A 15,632-nucleotide genomic window follows, 5' to 3' on the forward strand; every position below is an offset into this window, starting at 1 on the left:
CATAAATTTGGCTTCCATGCTCAGGTGAAGCAGAAATGCTAAAAACACTTAAAATCACTAAATGCAGTTGATCTCTTGTTTGAAGAACGAGATGAAGCTGAACTGTCGGCTGACGAGTATCAGATGAAAGCGGCTGTCCGTTTATTTGTGAGCGATGAAAACTGTCATGTGGGTTGAAGTGGAAGAGCTACAGATAGTTGTGTTTGCATTTCAAGTGTCACGTAGTGTAATAGCAGGCCATTCTCACAGAAGACATTTGGACTTGTTCTTGTAGGAAAGTGCCCGGTGTTACTAATAACTAATAATGTTCATGTTCATTGTAGGTGTGAGTGACAATGCATGCACAATATCTGAACCCTTAAATCAAAGCAGCTCAACTGGAATTCAGCCATCCTTCATTTAATTACATCTGTGCTTTTCTAAGGGCCTCCAGTCCAAAAGGCCTTGCGCTGAATGTAGCAGTAACGTTACCTCTGTGGTGATAGCTAAAAGAAAGCAGAGTGTGTTTTCTCCTGGCTGCAGCTCCAGCCTGAAGTCTCCCTGTTGTCTTGTGTTGCGTTAGGAGTGCAGCTTCTGTGAGGACGCACGCTTTGCCCGGACCGGTGTGTGCATCAGCTGTGATGCAGGGATGTGTCGCTCCTATTTCCATGTCACCTGTGCTCAGAGGGAGGGGCTCCTGTCTGAGGCCGCAGCAGAGGAGGTGAGTACTTCACCTTTCTGAAGGGGGAAAAACTCAAATCCACATTTTAGGTAACGTGCTGCTTGGCAACTGTCAGGGTTAGCAACCGCTTAAAGAGTTGAGGTTTCATGAGGCAGACACAACATGCACTGTGCATCTTGTACAACAGCTTGTCTGCGTTCGCATCACACCACATGGTCACGGTTAAGTTCTTCAATTACCATATTTACAATTTACCTATGACTTACAGTTTACATATGATTTTCAGCTATGAAGATGTTTTTTTTCTTTGTATGTTTAACTAAACAAATGTATTCTTTACCTCACAGAGACAGTAAACATATTTTGACAAAAGGAGATGGGACTCTACCGAATAGTTCAAAGCACTTGATGCTTCATTCATAACTCTGGCATTACAATTCTAAATAAAATTTGAATGCGGTGCAGGTTATCTTTTGTTTGCGTGTCTATTCTTTGTTTTTTAACCTGGTATTTCTGCACAGAGAAAGATCCGACTACACCGATATTTCATTAATATTATACAATTTGTAGATTCCAGTGGTGGCTGCGTGGGATTGTGTGATCCATATATTTCCAATAAATCACCAGAGTTTTGTAAAGCCTAAAAGTCTATTGAAAAAATATTGGTGTTACTTAAATTCACAATGGGTTTTTATCTCACAATAAATTCTTCTTCAATCCATGATTGTTGGCGTTTAGCCTTTCAAAAACATCTTCACTGTGGCCAAAACCTCACTCGAAGCTTTTAATGTAACTAGATGACATGTCGGGCTCTACAGTGTGAGTTGATCATCAGTCGGGGTATTGAGTCACGGCTCTTAGCTACAAACAGGGAAAAGCCAACAGAAACAGTCTGAGTTCCAACAAAATAATATGACACTTCTGGTTCTGTCCAAAAACTGTCCTGTCCATCAAAGCAGGCTCCACTGTGTCTGCTCTGACAGAGCCTCTCCAAGCAGAACAAAGCACTGCAAATGCATAAGACGTCTATTTTTTGAGGATGGATGAAACTCCAGGTCAAGTTTGAGCTAACCAGCTAAGCTAACAGAAATCCGTAATAATGAATCAATTTATAATATCTATATGTAGAGCGTATGTGTCCAGGTTGTCTTGCCATACTTCCGTCCGTCTGTCCATTCTCATGAACACGATATCTCAGAAACTCCTTGAGAGAATTTCAATACATCTGGCACAACATCTACTGAAGGATGAACTGATTAGAATGTGGAGGTCAAGCTCACTGTGAACTCAATGCTTTGTATGCTAATCATGACACTTTCACACAGATGTCTGAGAGGATAAATAGATGGACAGACGTAAACTGCAACTTGACTGGTTGGCGGAGGCATGTAACCGTGGGCCGATACTTAAAGTTTAGAGAAAGTATTTAAACAAAGAACTGGGATTTTGCTGAGCAGTTCATGTAAGCGGCAGACATCGCCTACTTCTGCACAATAAGCATCCAGAAAAGTGCCTCCCCACAGCAAACCACTTCATCCATTCAAGCCCACAAAAAGGCTTCCGTCAACATGCTGATGTCATCCAGGCAACTAGTTGGGTTAAATGGTTCCAGAAGGCCAGCAGCTAGAAAACCTGCTTCTGCTTGTTGTAACGTTCCTCCTGTGACCGAGGGAGGAAGCAAGGGGTCTGAGCGTGTTTCCATTCATTACCTATTGATACAACTGTTAAAGCATACGTGTGTTTCCGCTTCCTCAGGATATTGCCGATCCGTTTTTTGCGTACTGCAAACAGCACGCTGACCGCTTTGACAGGAAGTGGAAAAGGAAGAATTATCTGGCTTTACAGTCGTACTGCAAAGTGTCCCTGCAGGAGAGGGAGAAGCAGCTCACTCCTGAAGCCCAGGTACTGTTGATTCATTCACGTCAGAACAGCGTTTAAACATTTATGTTTGTGCCTCTCTCCAAATGTGACTTTACAAAGAAAAAATATCCCGTTGTTTGGACAATCTGCTGATGTTTACTTCCTTAGTGGAGTGGTGAAGACTAGGTCTGGATTATGATTATGATGAGGTTTAGCGCAGGAATATAATGAGTTTATCAGTATACAGCTGTATGTGAAGATGTGTCCATCCCACCGCAGGCCCGAATCACCACCCGCCTGCAGCAGTACAGGGCCAAGGCGGAGCTGTCCAGGAACACTCGGCCTCAGGCGTGGGTCCCCCGGGAGAAGCTGCCGCGACCCCTGACCTCTAGTGCCTCGGCCATCAGGAAGCTGATGAGGAAAGCGGAGCTGATGGGCATCAGCACCGACATTTTCCCCGTGGACACGTCCGACGCCAACGCCAGCCTGGACGGACGCAGGAAGCACAAGCAGCCCGCCCTCACAGCCGACTTCGTCAACTACTACCTGGGTGAGGAAACTCGTATCCTGCTCCAGTCGCTGCAAGGCTGTTGTGTTTTTTCCTCTCAGATTGCAGGAATATATCTCTTTGAAAGGGAAATAAATAAATACATTACTAGTAATGCGAGTGGAGAGTATTTCCAGATACTAGTTATCTGATCTGAGTTTTAGAACCAGTTGAGAACCGTTAACCATTTCCCTTCCATTCTTACTGCACCATGATTCTAGTGAAGCATTTCGTAGGATTGCTGCATGATGTATTGTTTCAGCATCGACGTTGGGACAACAGTCAAATGCGCAACAGTCAAACGCCTGTATTCAAAAAGCAGCAGCGACACGAGCAGCACGGCTCTCCTTTTCGTCTCCTCTTCCGTTCTCCTTCAGAGCCGCATGAGGAAGAGCTTAAAACGTGATGCTTATCTGTACGTTCGCTGACAGTCCCTCTCATGGCGGCCCCGTCCGTGCACTTGAATTCATAGATATGCATTTAGAGCATCAACAACATTTTAAAGTAGGAAACGTCTAATCTTCTAATTCTCTTATTTTCACATCCAAAGTGCAAAATCCGGTGTCATGATTGTAATTTGAACAAAGTTGAAAGGGTTTTGCATTTTTCTCTATATTGTGTGTATATATGCAGGATGGTTAAAGGCTTAGTTTGGGTGTTTTGAAGTGGGGTTTTGTGAGGTTATACATAGTCAGTGGTAATATTAGGTCGGCACACCCCCAGTTTGGATAAACGAGCAGGAGTACTGGGTTTCTCCAACTGCCATCTACTGGAGGTAGTAATACACTGACTCTGGATGAGAACATCGTACAACCCCACTTCAAAACACACAATATCCCTTCAGTCATTGCGGGAAGCTTTTTTTTTCCTCCCCAAATAAATGCTGGTGATGCCAGATGTGTGCGATGCCTCTCCAGTAACCTTGCAGCAGAGGGCCTATCTGCCATCAGTACACTCTCATGTGCGTTTTCCTGTGTATATAGATTGTGATCGTACTATTGATTTTTGTCCCATTGATATTCAGAGCGGAACATGCGAATGATCCAGATCCAGGACAACATCTCTGAACAGAAGAACTTAAAAGACAAGCTGGAGAGCGAGCAAGAAAAACTGCACGTGGAGTACAACAAGGTGAGCAACCCGACCCTAACCTCTCTGCTGCACGGAGCTTAACTGCTCCATTTCGTCAGTATTGCAGTAAAATAAGCAGAATTGTGAGGCAGTTATTCCAACACAAGTTACTACACAAACAAGACTATTTGAACAAAGAATGATCCCCTCTGGATAATACCTGATACTGCTGTAATAGGCTCCACCCACCAGTGTCATTCAAAAATCAAGCTAAAGAAAAAAAAATGTGTCTCTTGAAGTATATTGCTCGGTTATCTTTTAGCTTATTTATATTTTGAAAGGAGTTTTAATGTTATTTATTAATTATGTTTAAAGTAAGTAAAATCGGATTAAAAGACATATAATGCAAAAAATCATGGTGAAAAATGGAATTCTAGCAAGAATCCACAGTCATCCTAGCAGTTCTGTGTTGGTGTTGATTCCAAGATCACCATCTTAGTGTGTTAGCGTGCTAAGGTTTGATAATTGGCCCTAAATTTGGTATTTGGTCATAAAACAAAGTATTGGACAAATGTAAATGTTAACCCGATTATGGTGCTGGAGGATTATTTAGGGTATGACTGAAGTTGTGGCAGTTCATTGTGAGGGGAACGCCCATATCTCTACCAAAGGGACTCTTCCCTAAGCCCCGCCCCCTCACTCCGACTTCTTCAAGCCGTCAAAGCTTCCATGGAGCCCACACTGTCACTAACTGCACCTCAGTTTATTTTATATAGCCCAAAATCACCAATACAAAATTTGCCTCGGAGGGCTTTACAATCTATACACATAACATCCTGTCCCGGGACCTCACATCGGATCAGGAACAACTCCCCAAATAAAGATAGTAAAAACCCTTTCACAGGGAAAAAAGTGAAGATGCCTTCATAGAGCAACAGAGGAGGATCCCTCTCCCGGATGGACAGAAGCAATAGATGTCATGTGACCAGAATGAACAACGTAACAGAGTTACAGAAAATTCAATGAATATGACAGAAAGTATTCATATAATGAGTAGTAAGCATGGACCACAATCCATGTCAGCATGGTCATTGGCGCAGTATTTTGCGGCTGTATAAAGGAGGCATTATTCTGCTCTAGACCATTCGCTATGGATGGTCTAAAGCTTTAATAGTGTTGTTACCTGTTGGGTTGCTGGTCTCTGCAGTGCAACAGCGTCAGCATCACCAGTGCTGCTGTATGTGTTCACTTGAAACTGCTAGATTAAGTGAGAGAAGTTGTCAAATAGAACACAATCGATTTGTGAATTTCAAGCGGCGTTTGGTCATTCTTTTACCAAATAGACGGCCATCTTACCTCGGTTTCTTCTGGACAAGGTTGAGCTTATCTTGTGTTATCGTGTGCAGTATCACCACATTAGACATGGCGCCACTACGCTGCGTGGGGAGATCCCGTGTGAGCCTTTCTCTCATCTGCACTCAAACATGTGACCTCTGCAGAGGCTGCCGGTCCATCTGTCAACACGAGGAAGGGAACACAGCAGCGGAGTAAAAGTCACAAGAGTTAATGTTGCGTTCAGTCGTCTGCCGTGCGTGTTAAGCGTTATTAATGGAGTGTGTGTTGCTAATTGCACTGCCTGAGCTGCTTTTACATGACTTTGGCCTTGGAGGAAATGCCAGTGGAGGAATGCCATTACAAGTTTGGCTTTGACTGATATATAGCAGTGGAGCCCAGTGCAAGGTTGACTTTGTGACACAAGGTTCTACTCTTGCAGATCATATGAATATTAAACTGTTAGGTTGACGGCACATTCTAACATGTATAAGGCTACTGTTCTACCCAGGTTGCTAAAAGTTTGGTTGTATAGAAGTCTATATAAATGACTCTACTTCTGTCTTGATTTATTCCCTCAGTAAACATTGTAAACATGAGTTTATGTCTCAATCTCTAGTTTCAAGTCTTCTTCAATACAGCATGATGTTCATTTAGTAAATGATGGTCATTTAGAGTCAAACAGACCATAAAGCAGGGGATGCTTTAGGGGCGGGGCTTACTGCGGCTACCAGAGATGTATACAGCGTCTCTACGTCGCTCCTCCACATTCCAAATATGGTCACTTCCGTTCGTCGGTTGTGAAAAAAAACCAACATGGTGACAGCCGTTATCCAAGATGGCGACGGCGAAGTCGCCGAACTCATCGGTCCACAAACCAACGGGGGACGTCATGATGACTACGTCGACTTTTTATACACAGTCTGGTTCTACCCTTGTGACTGAGCCAATTGACTAACAGAGATACACACACATATGTATTATAAGTAGGGCTGTAACAGAGACACACAGATGTATTATAAGTAGGGCTGTAACAGAGACACACACACAGATGTATTATAAGTAGGGCTGTAACAGAGACACACACACAGATGTATTATAAGTAGGGCTGTAACAGAGACACACAGATGTATTATAAGTAGGGCTGTAACAGAGACACACAGATGTATTATAAGTAGGGCTGTAACAGAGACACACACACATGTATTATAAGTAGGGCTGTAACAGAGACACACAGATGTATTATAAGTAGGGCTGTAACAGAGATACACACACATGTATTATAAGTAGGGCTGTAACAGAGACACACAGATGTATTATAAGTAGGGCTGTAACAGAGATACACACACATGTATTATAAGTAGGGCTGTAACAGAGACACACAGATGTATTATAAGTAGGGCTGTAACAGAGACACACAGATGTATTATAAGTAGGGCTGTAACAGAGACACACAGATGTATTATAAGTAGGGCTGTAACAGAGACACACAGATGTATTATAAGTAGGGCTGTAACAGAGACACACACACAGATGTATTATAAGTAGGGCTGTAACAGAGACACACACATGTATTATAAGTAGGGCTGTAACAGAGACACACAGATGTATTATAAGTAGGGCTGTAACAGAGACACACAGATGTATTATAAGTAGGGCTGTAACAGAGATACACACACAGATGTATTATAAGTAGGGCTGTAACAGAGACACACAGATGTATTATAAGTAGGGCTGTAACAGAGACACACAGATGTATTATAAGTAGGGCTGTAACAGAGACACACACATGTATTATAAGTAGGGCTGTAACAGAGACACACAGATGTATTATAAGTAGGGCTGTAACAGAGACACACAGATGTATTATAAGTAGGGCTGTAACAGACACACACAGATGTATTATAAGTAGGGCTGTAACAGAGACACACAGATGTATTATAAGTAGGGCTGTAACAGAGATACACACACATGTATTATAAGTAGGGCTGTAACAGAGACACACAGATGTATTATAAGTAGGGCTGTAACAGAGACACACAGATGTATTATAAGTAGGGCTGTAACAGAGACACACAGATGTATTATAAGTAGGGCTGTAACAGAGACACACAGATGTATTATAAGTAGGGCTGTAACAGAGACACACAGATGTATTATAAGTAGGGCTGTAACAGAGACACACACACATGTATTATAAGTAGGGCTGTAACAGAGACACACACACAGATGTATTATAAGTAGGGCTGTAACAGAGACACACAGATGTATTATAAGTAGGGCTGTAACAGAGACACACACAGATGTATTATAAGTAGGGCTGTAACAGAGACACACAGATGTATTATAAGTAGGGCTGTAACAGAGACACACAGATGTATTATAAGTAGGGCTGTAACAGAGACACACAGATGTATTATAAGTAGGGCTGTAACAGAGATACACACACAGATGTATTATAAGTAGGGCTGTAACAGAGACACACAGATGTATTATAAGTAGGGCTGTAACAGAGACACACAGATGTATTATAAGTAGGGCTGTAACAGAGACACACACACATGTATTATAAGTAGGGCTGTAACAGAGACACACAGATGTATTATAAGTAGGGCTGTAACAGAGATACACACACATGTATTATAAGTAGGGCTGTAACAGAGACACACACACAGATGTATTATAAGTAGGGCTGTAACAGAGACACACACACAGATGTATTATAAGTAGGGCTGTAACAGAGACACACAGATGTATTATAAGTAGGGCTGTAACAGAGACACACAGATGTATTATAAGTAGGGCTGTAACAGAGATACACACACAGATGTATTATAAGTAGGGCTGTAACAGAGATACACACACAGATGTATTATAAGTAGGGCTGTAACAGAGACACACACAGACATCATGGTTCGGTGGGAGTTTGGTCCACTGTGAAAAAAAACACAAATGTTTTCATTCATTGAGAACAGTCAGTAGAAGATCTACTGCTCACATATTTTTTTACTGAATATCGGATGTTGTCAACTGGCAACTCTGGTAAACAGTTGTTATTATTAAAGATGAGGAATATTTCAAAGACTTTTCCCTCAAGGCAGCAGGTTCACAACGGGCTATAACTGAAAAGCATATCTTATACTATGAAATGTAATACAATTCTCTGTTTTGATATGCTTAATGAAGTCTGAGTGTGTTGGTCGGTGGTGTCCCAGCCTCACGGTGTCTCCTCTCCTCAGCTGTGCGAGTCCCTGAAGGAGCTGCTCAACGTGAACGGAGAGCTGCGGAGCGACGGCCAGGCCATGTGGACTCTGCTGGGCGGCATCCTGGGCCAGGTACCTCCACCATCACTGCCTCTTCACGCTCCATCTCCTCCCTTCTCTGTCCTGCTCTCCACACACAGATCAACGCTTACGGAGCACTCCTGTTGGTAGAATTCATTTTTTAGCGTAGCACTGATTTGCGATGGAGAGTTAATCAGATTGGGACCTGCGCAGCCAGCGGGGTTATTACCGACTGTGCGGTCTGTAATAACCCTGCTTTTTATAAAAATCCTTTCACTTTGCACTAACTGATTGACCTGTCATTCGCCATGAAGTCAGACCTGACTGTGGGGAAGTAAAAGCCGTCTCCCGCTTCCCGTTCCTATGGTAACCAATTGCCAAGATGTGCCACTATGGCTGATGGGTTTTTTAATGAATGTGAACTGCAATCTACAAAAATAGACTGAGAGCTTTGTTTTTTCTTTGGGGGGGACATACAGCATTCCTGTGACTGCTGCAGCATTCAGGTGTTGATGTTGTGATAACACTGAATCTGGTTTTATTTAACACTTTGTGGCACATGAATATGGTGCCCAAAAGGGTCTGGTGTAAAATATACAGCATGAAATGTATGATCCCGATGAATCAAAATGGTAATGTGTATATATATATATATATTTAATGCAAAACAGGTTCACACCCCCACAGCAAAGCAAATATCAGACAGTTACTCATTCAATTGTTCATGATTGAAATATTGGTAAACACATATAATCACACTTTGTAAAATGATCAGTTATCAACAACTAAAACAAGATTTAATTTAAATTTTATTCAAATACAAGTACCAATTCAGGAAAATATAAATATTTACAGAAAAAAAACTGTGACACCAAAAATTGCGATATTTAACAGTTCCCCTTACATTTTTTAATGACTCTTTCTGGCTTTTTATGCATTTTTGGTTGTCCATAATATCTTTCGGCAGTATTTTCTACTTACTCATAGCAATCACGAGTGTCTTTGACCTCTGAGATCAGAGGAAGCTGTTAACTCTGACCCTTACCCTAAAACTATTATTCTTCATTTCCACTGTGGTGCCTGGCACTCCTTCAGGGTTTTTATGTATATAAGTACCAGCTAAAGCCATAAAAAGCCTTATTAAAAGTATGGCCGTTGAGCGTATGAGCTGTGTGGATAAATGGTTGAACGATGCTAATGGCAGTGAATCTGCAACGACCACCATAAATCACCTAATTATGAACACGTACGATTTAAGTAGCAACATCAGTCACAGCACTGCATGCTTTTGTGTCATCTATCTGACACATTCTCATCTCCTATTTGTCATCCTGCCTGTGCATTTGCAGAAATTATTGATGTCCCCAACCGGGACTCTCATCCCTCTTCCAGTTCACAGTCAGAGGTTTTGTCCCTGACGCTTCTGGCAACTTCACAAGAGACTCACAAGACGTTTGCCACCAGCCACTTTAAAATGCCATGAGGCACAAACAGCTACTGGGCAGCAGATATTATATCGGACATAAGGGTTACAGTGTAGTCCAGTTCAGTGTTCATCAACGGAAATATAATTGCCAACTTGGCCTGCAAGCAGATATGCATTTATTTCTATTAGCATCTGAAAATCACAAATGTACAATCTGTACAGCATTATACCTCCTCTGTCCCGGGACCTCACATCGGTTCAGGAAAAACCCTTTAGTGGGAAAGAAGAAGAAGAAGAAGAAGAAGAAGACACCTCAGGGAGAGCAACAGAGGAGGGATCCCTCTCCCAGATGGACAGCAGTGTGATGTATGTTGTGTACAGAATGAACAACATAATACAATTATGACATAGCCGATCCATATGATAGAAGTGATATGTATAATGACAGAAGCAATAGCAGTAGTAACACTAATAATAATAATAATAATAATAATAATAATAGCCCTAACTATATGTGTAATCAAAGAGGACTAAAACTGGTTCCACAGGGCACTGAGGGCGACCAAGAGTCCCAGACTATCGCTGACCGCGTTCACACCAAAAGAGTTGCGAAAAAGCGCTGCAAAAATGTGCTTTTTCGCCCGACTCTGAGTTGCGAAAGCCAATCAGCGTTGAGAAGCTCCGCGCGTCGTCACCGCGAAAATTGGCAACTCTTTTGTGAACGCGGCATAAGGCTGACACAATGGATTTGTTTGTTTTCCTCCTGCAGTGCACACTTCCACTATTTCCCCCAGCATTGAACCTTTGGAGGCCTTGGAGTGCATAGCTGCACTAAAACAATCCTCAATAAATTCTTTGGCCTCTGAGTCACGAGAGTTGAAGTGTCTGTTAGTTTAGGTAGCGTTCTCTGCTTTAAGGCTTAAACCAAAAAGGCAAAACAAGAGAGAGAATGAAACTGAAGAAAAACAACTCCTAAACTAACCACAGCATGCTGTACCAGAACATACTTTTACTTTCTCCAAACTAGAATCATATAGTATAGTATGCGGAATGAAATGTGATTATGAAACAATATGAACAGGAATTGCACAAAAGTCACAAGCACAGTATTGCATGAAATTAAATGAATTTTATAAAACCAAAAGGAATAGATACCCATCTCTGAATGACGTTGAAGCTGAGTGTTATCAAAAGATAATGTATTCATTATAGCGAATAGATTATTACATTTTAAACTTTCCCATCCAACAAAAAGAATAATGTACTGTTCAGTTGACTTCAGTAGTGAATGTTTCGAGAAAAGAAAAACTAATAATATAAAAAACACAGGGTGCAGGTCACGATTATTTCCAATATTGAATATTAATCTGTGATTTTACAAAAACGGAATATGTTTAATTATTATGCATATAATCGTAGAAAACAGGGAAAAGCAGCAAATTGTCATAATTTGGGAAGCTGAAAATGAGTATGATTGCAAACTAAGGCGGATGTTTGTCTTGAAGTGTTGCAAATTTGCGCTTAACAACAATATGGCAACGGTGTCAATATATCAGTATTATGTCAATATGATGATATGAGACTAGAAATCCCCCTAGGTTTTTGGACATAGTCATAATGTAATATGGCATAAGTGTTGTTTTTTACTTGTTTTAAAGGCTGCATTACAGTAAAGTGATCAGATTTTCTGAACTCACTATTATTTTTCTTTACTCAATAAGTCATTATATGCACATTACCAATGATTATTTAAAATCTCACCTGGCAATATAGTCCAGATATCAATATTGAGGTATTACATGGGGCGCAGCTTGTTTCGTTCTAATCGTGTGTGTGTGTGTGTGTGTGTGTGTGTGTGTGTGTGTGTGTGTGTGTGTGTGTGTGTGTGTTTAGGCTTTTACAAAGGATTTCCTTTGTAAAACATAATTTAACACATATATACATAGATACCACCTGACTATATATATATTTGTTATCAGTTGAAATAAAGATCATTCTGATTAATCTAACTAAATCTAATCGATTATTCTATGTAATAAATGTAAAATTCCTATTCAGCTCAGAAACAGAAAGTATCCCAGGCTGCTGCTGCTCTGTGATGTCTCCGGTTTCTCCGAGGACACAGCAGTGTAGCAGGAAGCCAGCCGGCCTCAAGCGGTTCTGTGCGCCTGCCTGTTTCAACTCCCGATTTATAATCTGGACCTTCTAAACATCTTCATCTGTCTGAGAAAGCATGTTAACAATGTTGAAGCTGCTCCGTATCAGCAGCAGAGCACCGTCCTCGTGGCCGGATGCGGGCAGCCTGCGGGTGGAGGAGATAGCCCAGCAGCCCCGTGTGCTGCGGCCCATCTATCAGGCCTCCCTGCGGGGACGCTCCCCCGGCGCTGCAGGCGGAGCGAGCTCGCCCAGATTAGAGCTTCCTCGGGGGAAACCTTGTCTGTTTAGTGACAAACTCAGCCCCTACGAGATAAGTTTTCTAATTAACCTGCGTGGCAGCAATGCACCTGAGATACATGGGAGAATAAACTGGCTGCTTTTCACCTGCACATACAAGAGGTTCCCCTCTCAACTCTGCTGGGAGGGAACTTTCACGGCTCTGCTTTGGCTAACACTTTATTTGGACTGTGTAAACTCTCAGCAATCGCAAAGCAAGGGATCAATAAAGTGTCACTTGCTGGTAATACAACTATAGCCTACAATTTTACTTTTCATTCTACGGGTGCAGTGGATGATAAACAGTTTTCTCCTTATCAACAACATGAACTCTTCCTAAAACTGATTGGACGAACAGACTTTCTAAAAAGATTGAAAGCACTCAGCTTCTGCCAAAAAAAACACAATCAGTTTAAGTGACAGAATTTAACATTCTATTAAATTTAGGAAAAATATGGAAAAACTAAATCTGATATTAATGGATTGAGTCTCAATCTCAGGGTTGCTGTGGAGTTCTCGTCATGGTGTACAGTGACTTCATGGTCCTTTTTAAGTAAAAGATCAGAATAATGTTTCCACCACTGAGTGTCTGTGTCTGCTCCTTATTCACACGGGTGATGTAAGCGTTGCACTTGGACACAGGAAGGGACTTCCAGGCGTGCATAAGTTTGAAAGAACGTATTTACTTCTCTGAAAGCAGAAAATGCACAACGTAGACAACGTAGACGACGCAGGCACATACTGGTCGACTAAATAATGAACATTCTCCTTCTATCTTAAATACAGTTGCACACAACATGCAGCTTCCACTGTTACTCTAACAACTTCATTTAAGCTGCCGACACTCTGCACATTAACACACCTCTCATTCTCACCGGCTACAGGTGGTTACTGGCTCTCGGTCCCCAGACACCTCGTTGCATTCTACTCGCAAAAGTCCATATAAACTATCTTCATTCCTGATAGTCCGTTACTCTTCCAGTTATGATACATTTGTGTCGTTTTGTACAGTTTTTCCACCACTTTAACCCGCCTGAAAGCACAGAAATACATGCACGTCATCAAAGTAACTGCATACTTCAGGCTGTTGGTTCTATGGAATGAAGAAAGCGTAACATTCCCACAAGGACTCTTCAGCTGACTGACGTGAGCTTCACTCAGTGTAACCAAACATTACAAACAGTTTCTATTGCAGATGAACATATGCCATGTGATGAATAAACAAAACAATTAACAAACAATACAAATAATAAATGAGAATATGGGAAGGGTGTCCAGTTCCTATTATTATTATTATTATTATTATTATTATTATGTCCAAAATGACTGGTCATTTTTTAAACACATAATCTCTGTTACAAACACTATTACATTCGCAAGTGTGAGCCCATAAATGAAGGTGTGATGTCAAGCTATACGATTCAGCAGCAGCAACTTTTCTAACTTTATTCTAAAAAGATCCAGCAACTCCAGTGTTGACAGTTTTGAGTAGAACCACTTCCTTCATAAAGTGACAATCCGTGTGGAAACGGCGTGTTCTGTGGGTTAGCAGGAGGACAGGCTCTGGGTGAAGCCGGGACAGGGTCACTGTTTTGGGGAAGAAATGTTTCTGCTCATAGGTGTAACATGAACACACGTCTGCATCTTTTTTTGGCAGAAACTGAACACCCCAGCTGTTCTGAAAGCCCCAAAAGAGAGGAAGCCCAGCAAGAAGGAGGGAGGATCCCCAGGGAAATCATCCAGCCTGCCAGCAATCCTCTACAGGTGAACTCACGGTGTCCTGAGAGATGCTAAGCAACAAATAGGAAGGATTAAAGATGAAGGTTAAATGATAAAGTAAATATAGTGAAACTAGGGTGCAGTTGTTTTAAATATCATCGAATGCCAGAGGCAAAAACATGTGTTGCACTGCAGCCCATCATTGTTTTTAGACCATTTAGGGTTGAGTGTGTGTGTTAAATCTAAAACACATGGGACTCTTCTGTCACACGGTTTCTCAAAACCCTGCTTTTCCTGCCAAATAACCAGTGACCGATCTTTTCTCACGCATTACTTCACATGTTTTCCTGCAGTTGTGGCATCTGTAAGAAGAACCAGGACCAGCATCTGCTGGTGCTGTGTGACACCTGCAAGCTGTACTACCACCTGGGCTGCCTGGAGCCACCCCTCACACGCATGCCCAAGAAGACCAAGAACAGCTACTGGTGAGAGAACCAGGGGGATGGGGATACATCCTGGAGGTTAGGGACCTGAAGGCCACGTAGACTCCGTTAATGTCAGGAGTGTGTTGTTGGAGGCAGACGGCTGGAGAGCCGGTAGTGAAGGTTACGCAGTTCAAGATTCCTCAGAAGGAACACTCAGTGTGCCGCTCCGCCGGTCCTCCATCCGCTGCTTCATGACATCATCCAGCACTGAATATGAGAGGAAAAGGGAAGAAAGAGAAAAAGAAAGGGCAGCTGCAGTAGAAACGCATTCAACTAAAAAAGAGAGAAATATTATGAGTTATCTGAACACACAGATCTATTCAAGAGACTTAACATTTTCTCAGCCAATTAAGATTTTTTGTTGTTCTTGCTCTGAAGGATAATTGACAGCCAGACTCCAGACTAAGTTATTTCTCCACAGTCCCGGCTCCCAAAATAATGGGTCAGAATCAGTGTACCCTTTAAGCTGTGCGCGTTTTTTTTCAGGGGTTAAAAAATGTTTTTGCGCCAGTGTTTCTGAGATAGGAGTGAGCCATCTCCGCAATAATAAGATCTTTGATGTGTCGAGTCTTCTTGGCCAATCAGCGTCCCGTTTCTCGGCATGCGCTCTCTGTACCTCTGCTAGCGCTCTGCCTCCGTTAGCACCCCCCACCCCCGCTGTCCTCCTCCGGGCGCCAGGAGTGAAGCTCGCCCAGAGCGCCACATGAGCTCGGGCCGGCGCTGTTTAGGCTCCTCTTGACGGGCCCTACTCCAGCAGTTATAGGCCTCCATGGCGAAAAGAAAGGCAGAGCAGGCGCCCCAGAAAAAGGTCTGC

At 42.2% G+C, this 15,632-nt stretch overlaps 1 protein-coding gene across 1 annotated transcript in view; it reads left to right on the plus strand.

Moving 5' to 3' along the window:
- The window catches only part of phf14 (PHD finger protein 14), a gene marked incomplete at its 5' end in the record, with an annotated part of 78,145 nt that overhangs the window by 12,889 nt on the left and 49,624 nt on the right, over positions 1 to 15,632 (plus strand). The window contains 7 exons of the mRNA XM_079232409.1: positions 563 to 700; positions 2,417 to 2,563; positions 2,801 to 3,071; positions 4,093 to 4,199; positions 8,711 to 8,806; positions 14,272 to 14,378; positions 14,687 to 14,818. Coding sequence (XP_079088535.1) covers positions 563 to 700; positions 2,417 to 2,563; positions 2,801 to 3,071; positions 4,093 to 4,199; positions 8,711 to 8,806; positions 14,272 to 14,378; positions 14,687 to 14,818 — 998 coding nt within the window. The remainder of the gene's footprint in view (positions 1 to 562; positions 701 to 2,416; positions 2,564 to 2,800; positions 3,072 to 4,092; positions 4,200 to 8,710; positions 8,807 to 14,271; positions 14,379 to 14,686; positions 14,819 to 15,632) is intronic.

Source organism: Taurulus bubalis, assembly GCF_910589615.1.
Source record: "Taurulus bubalis genome assembly, chromosome: 16".
In the NCBI taxonomy this organism is placed as follows: Eukaryota; Metazoa; Chordata; class Actinopteri; order Perciformes; family Cottidae; genus Taurulus; species Taurulus bubalis.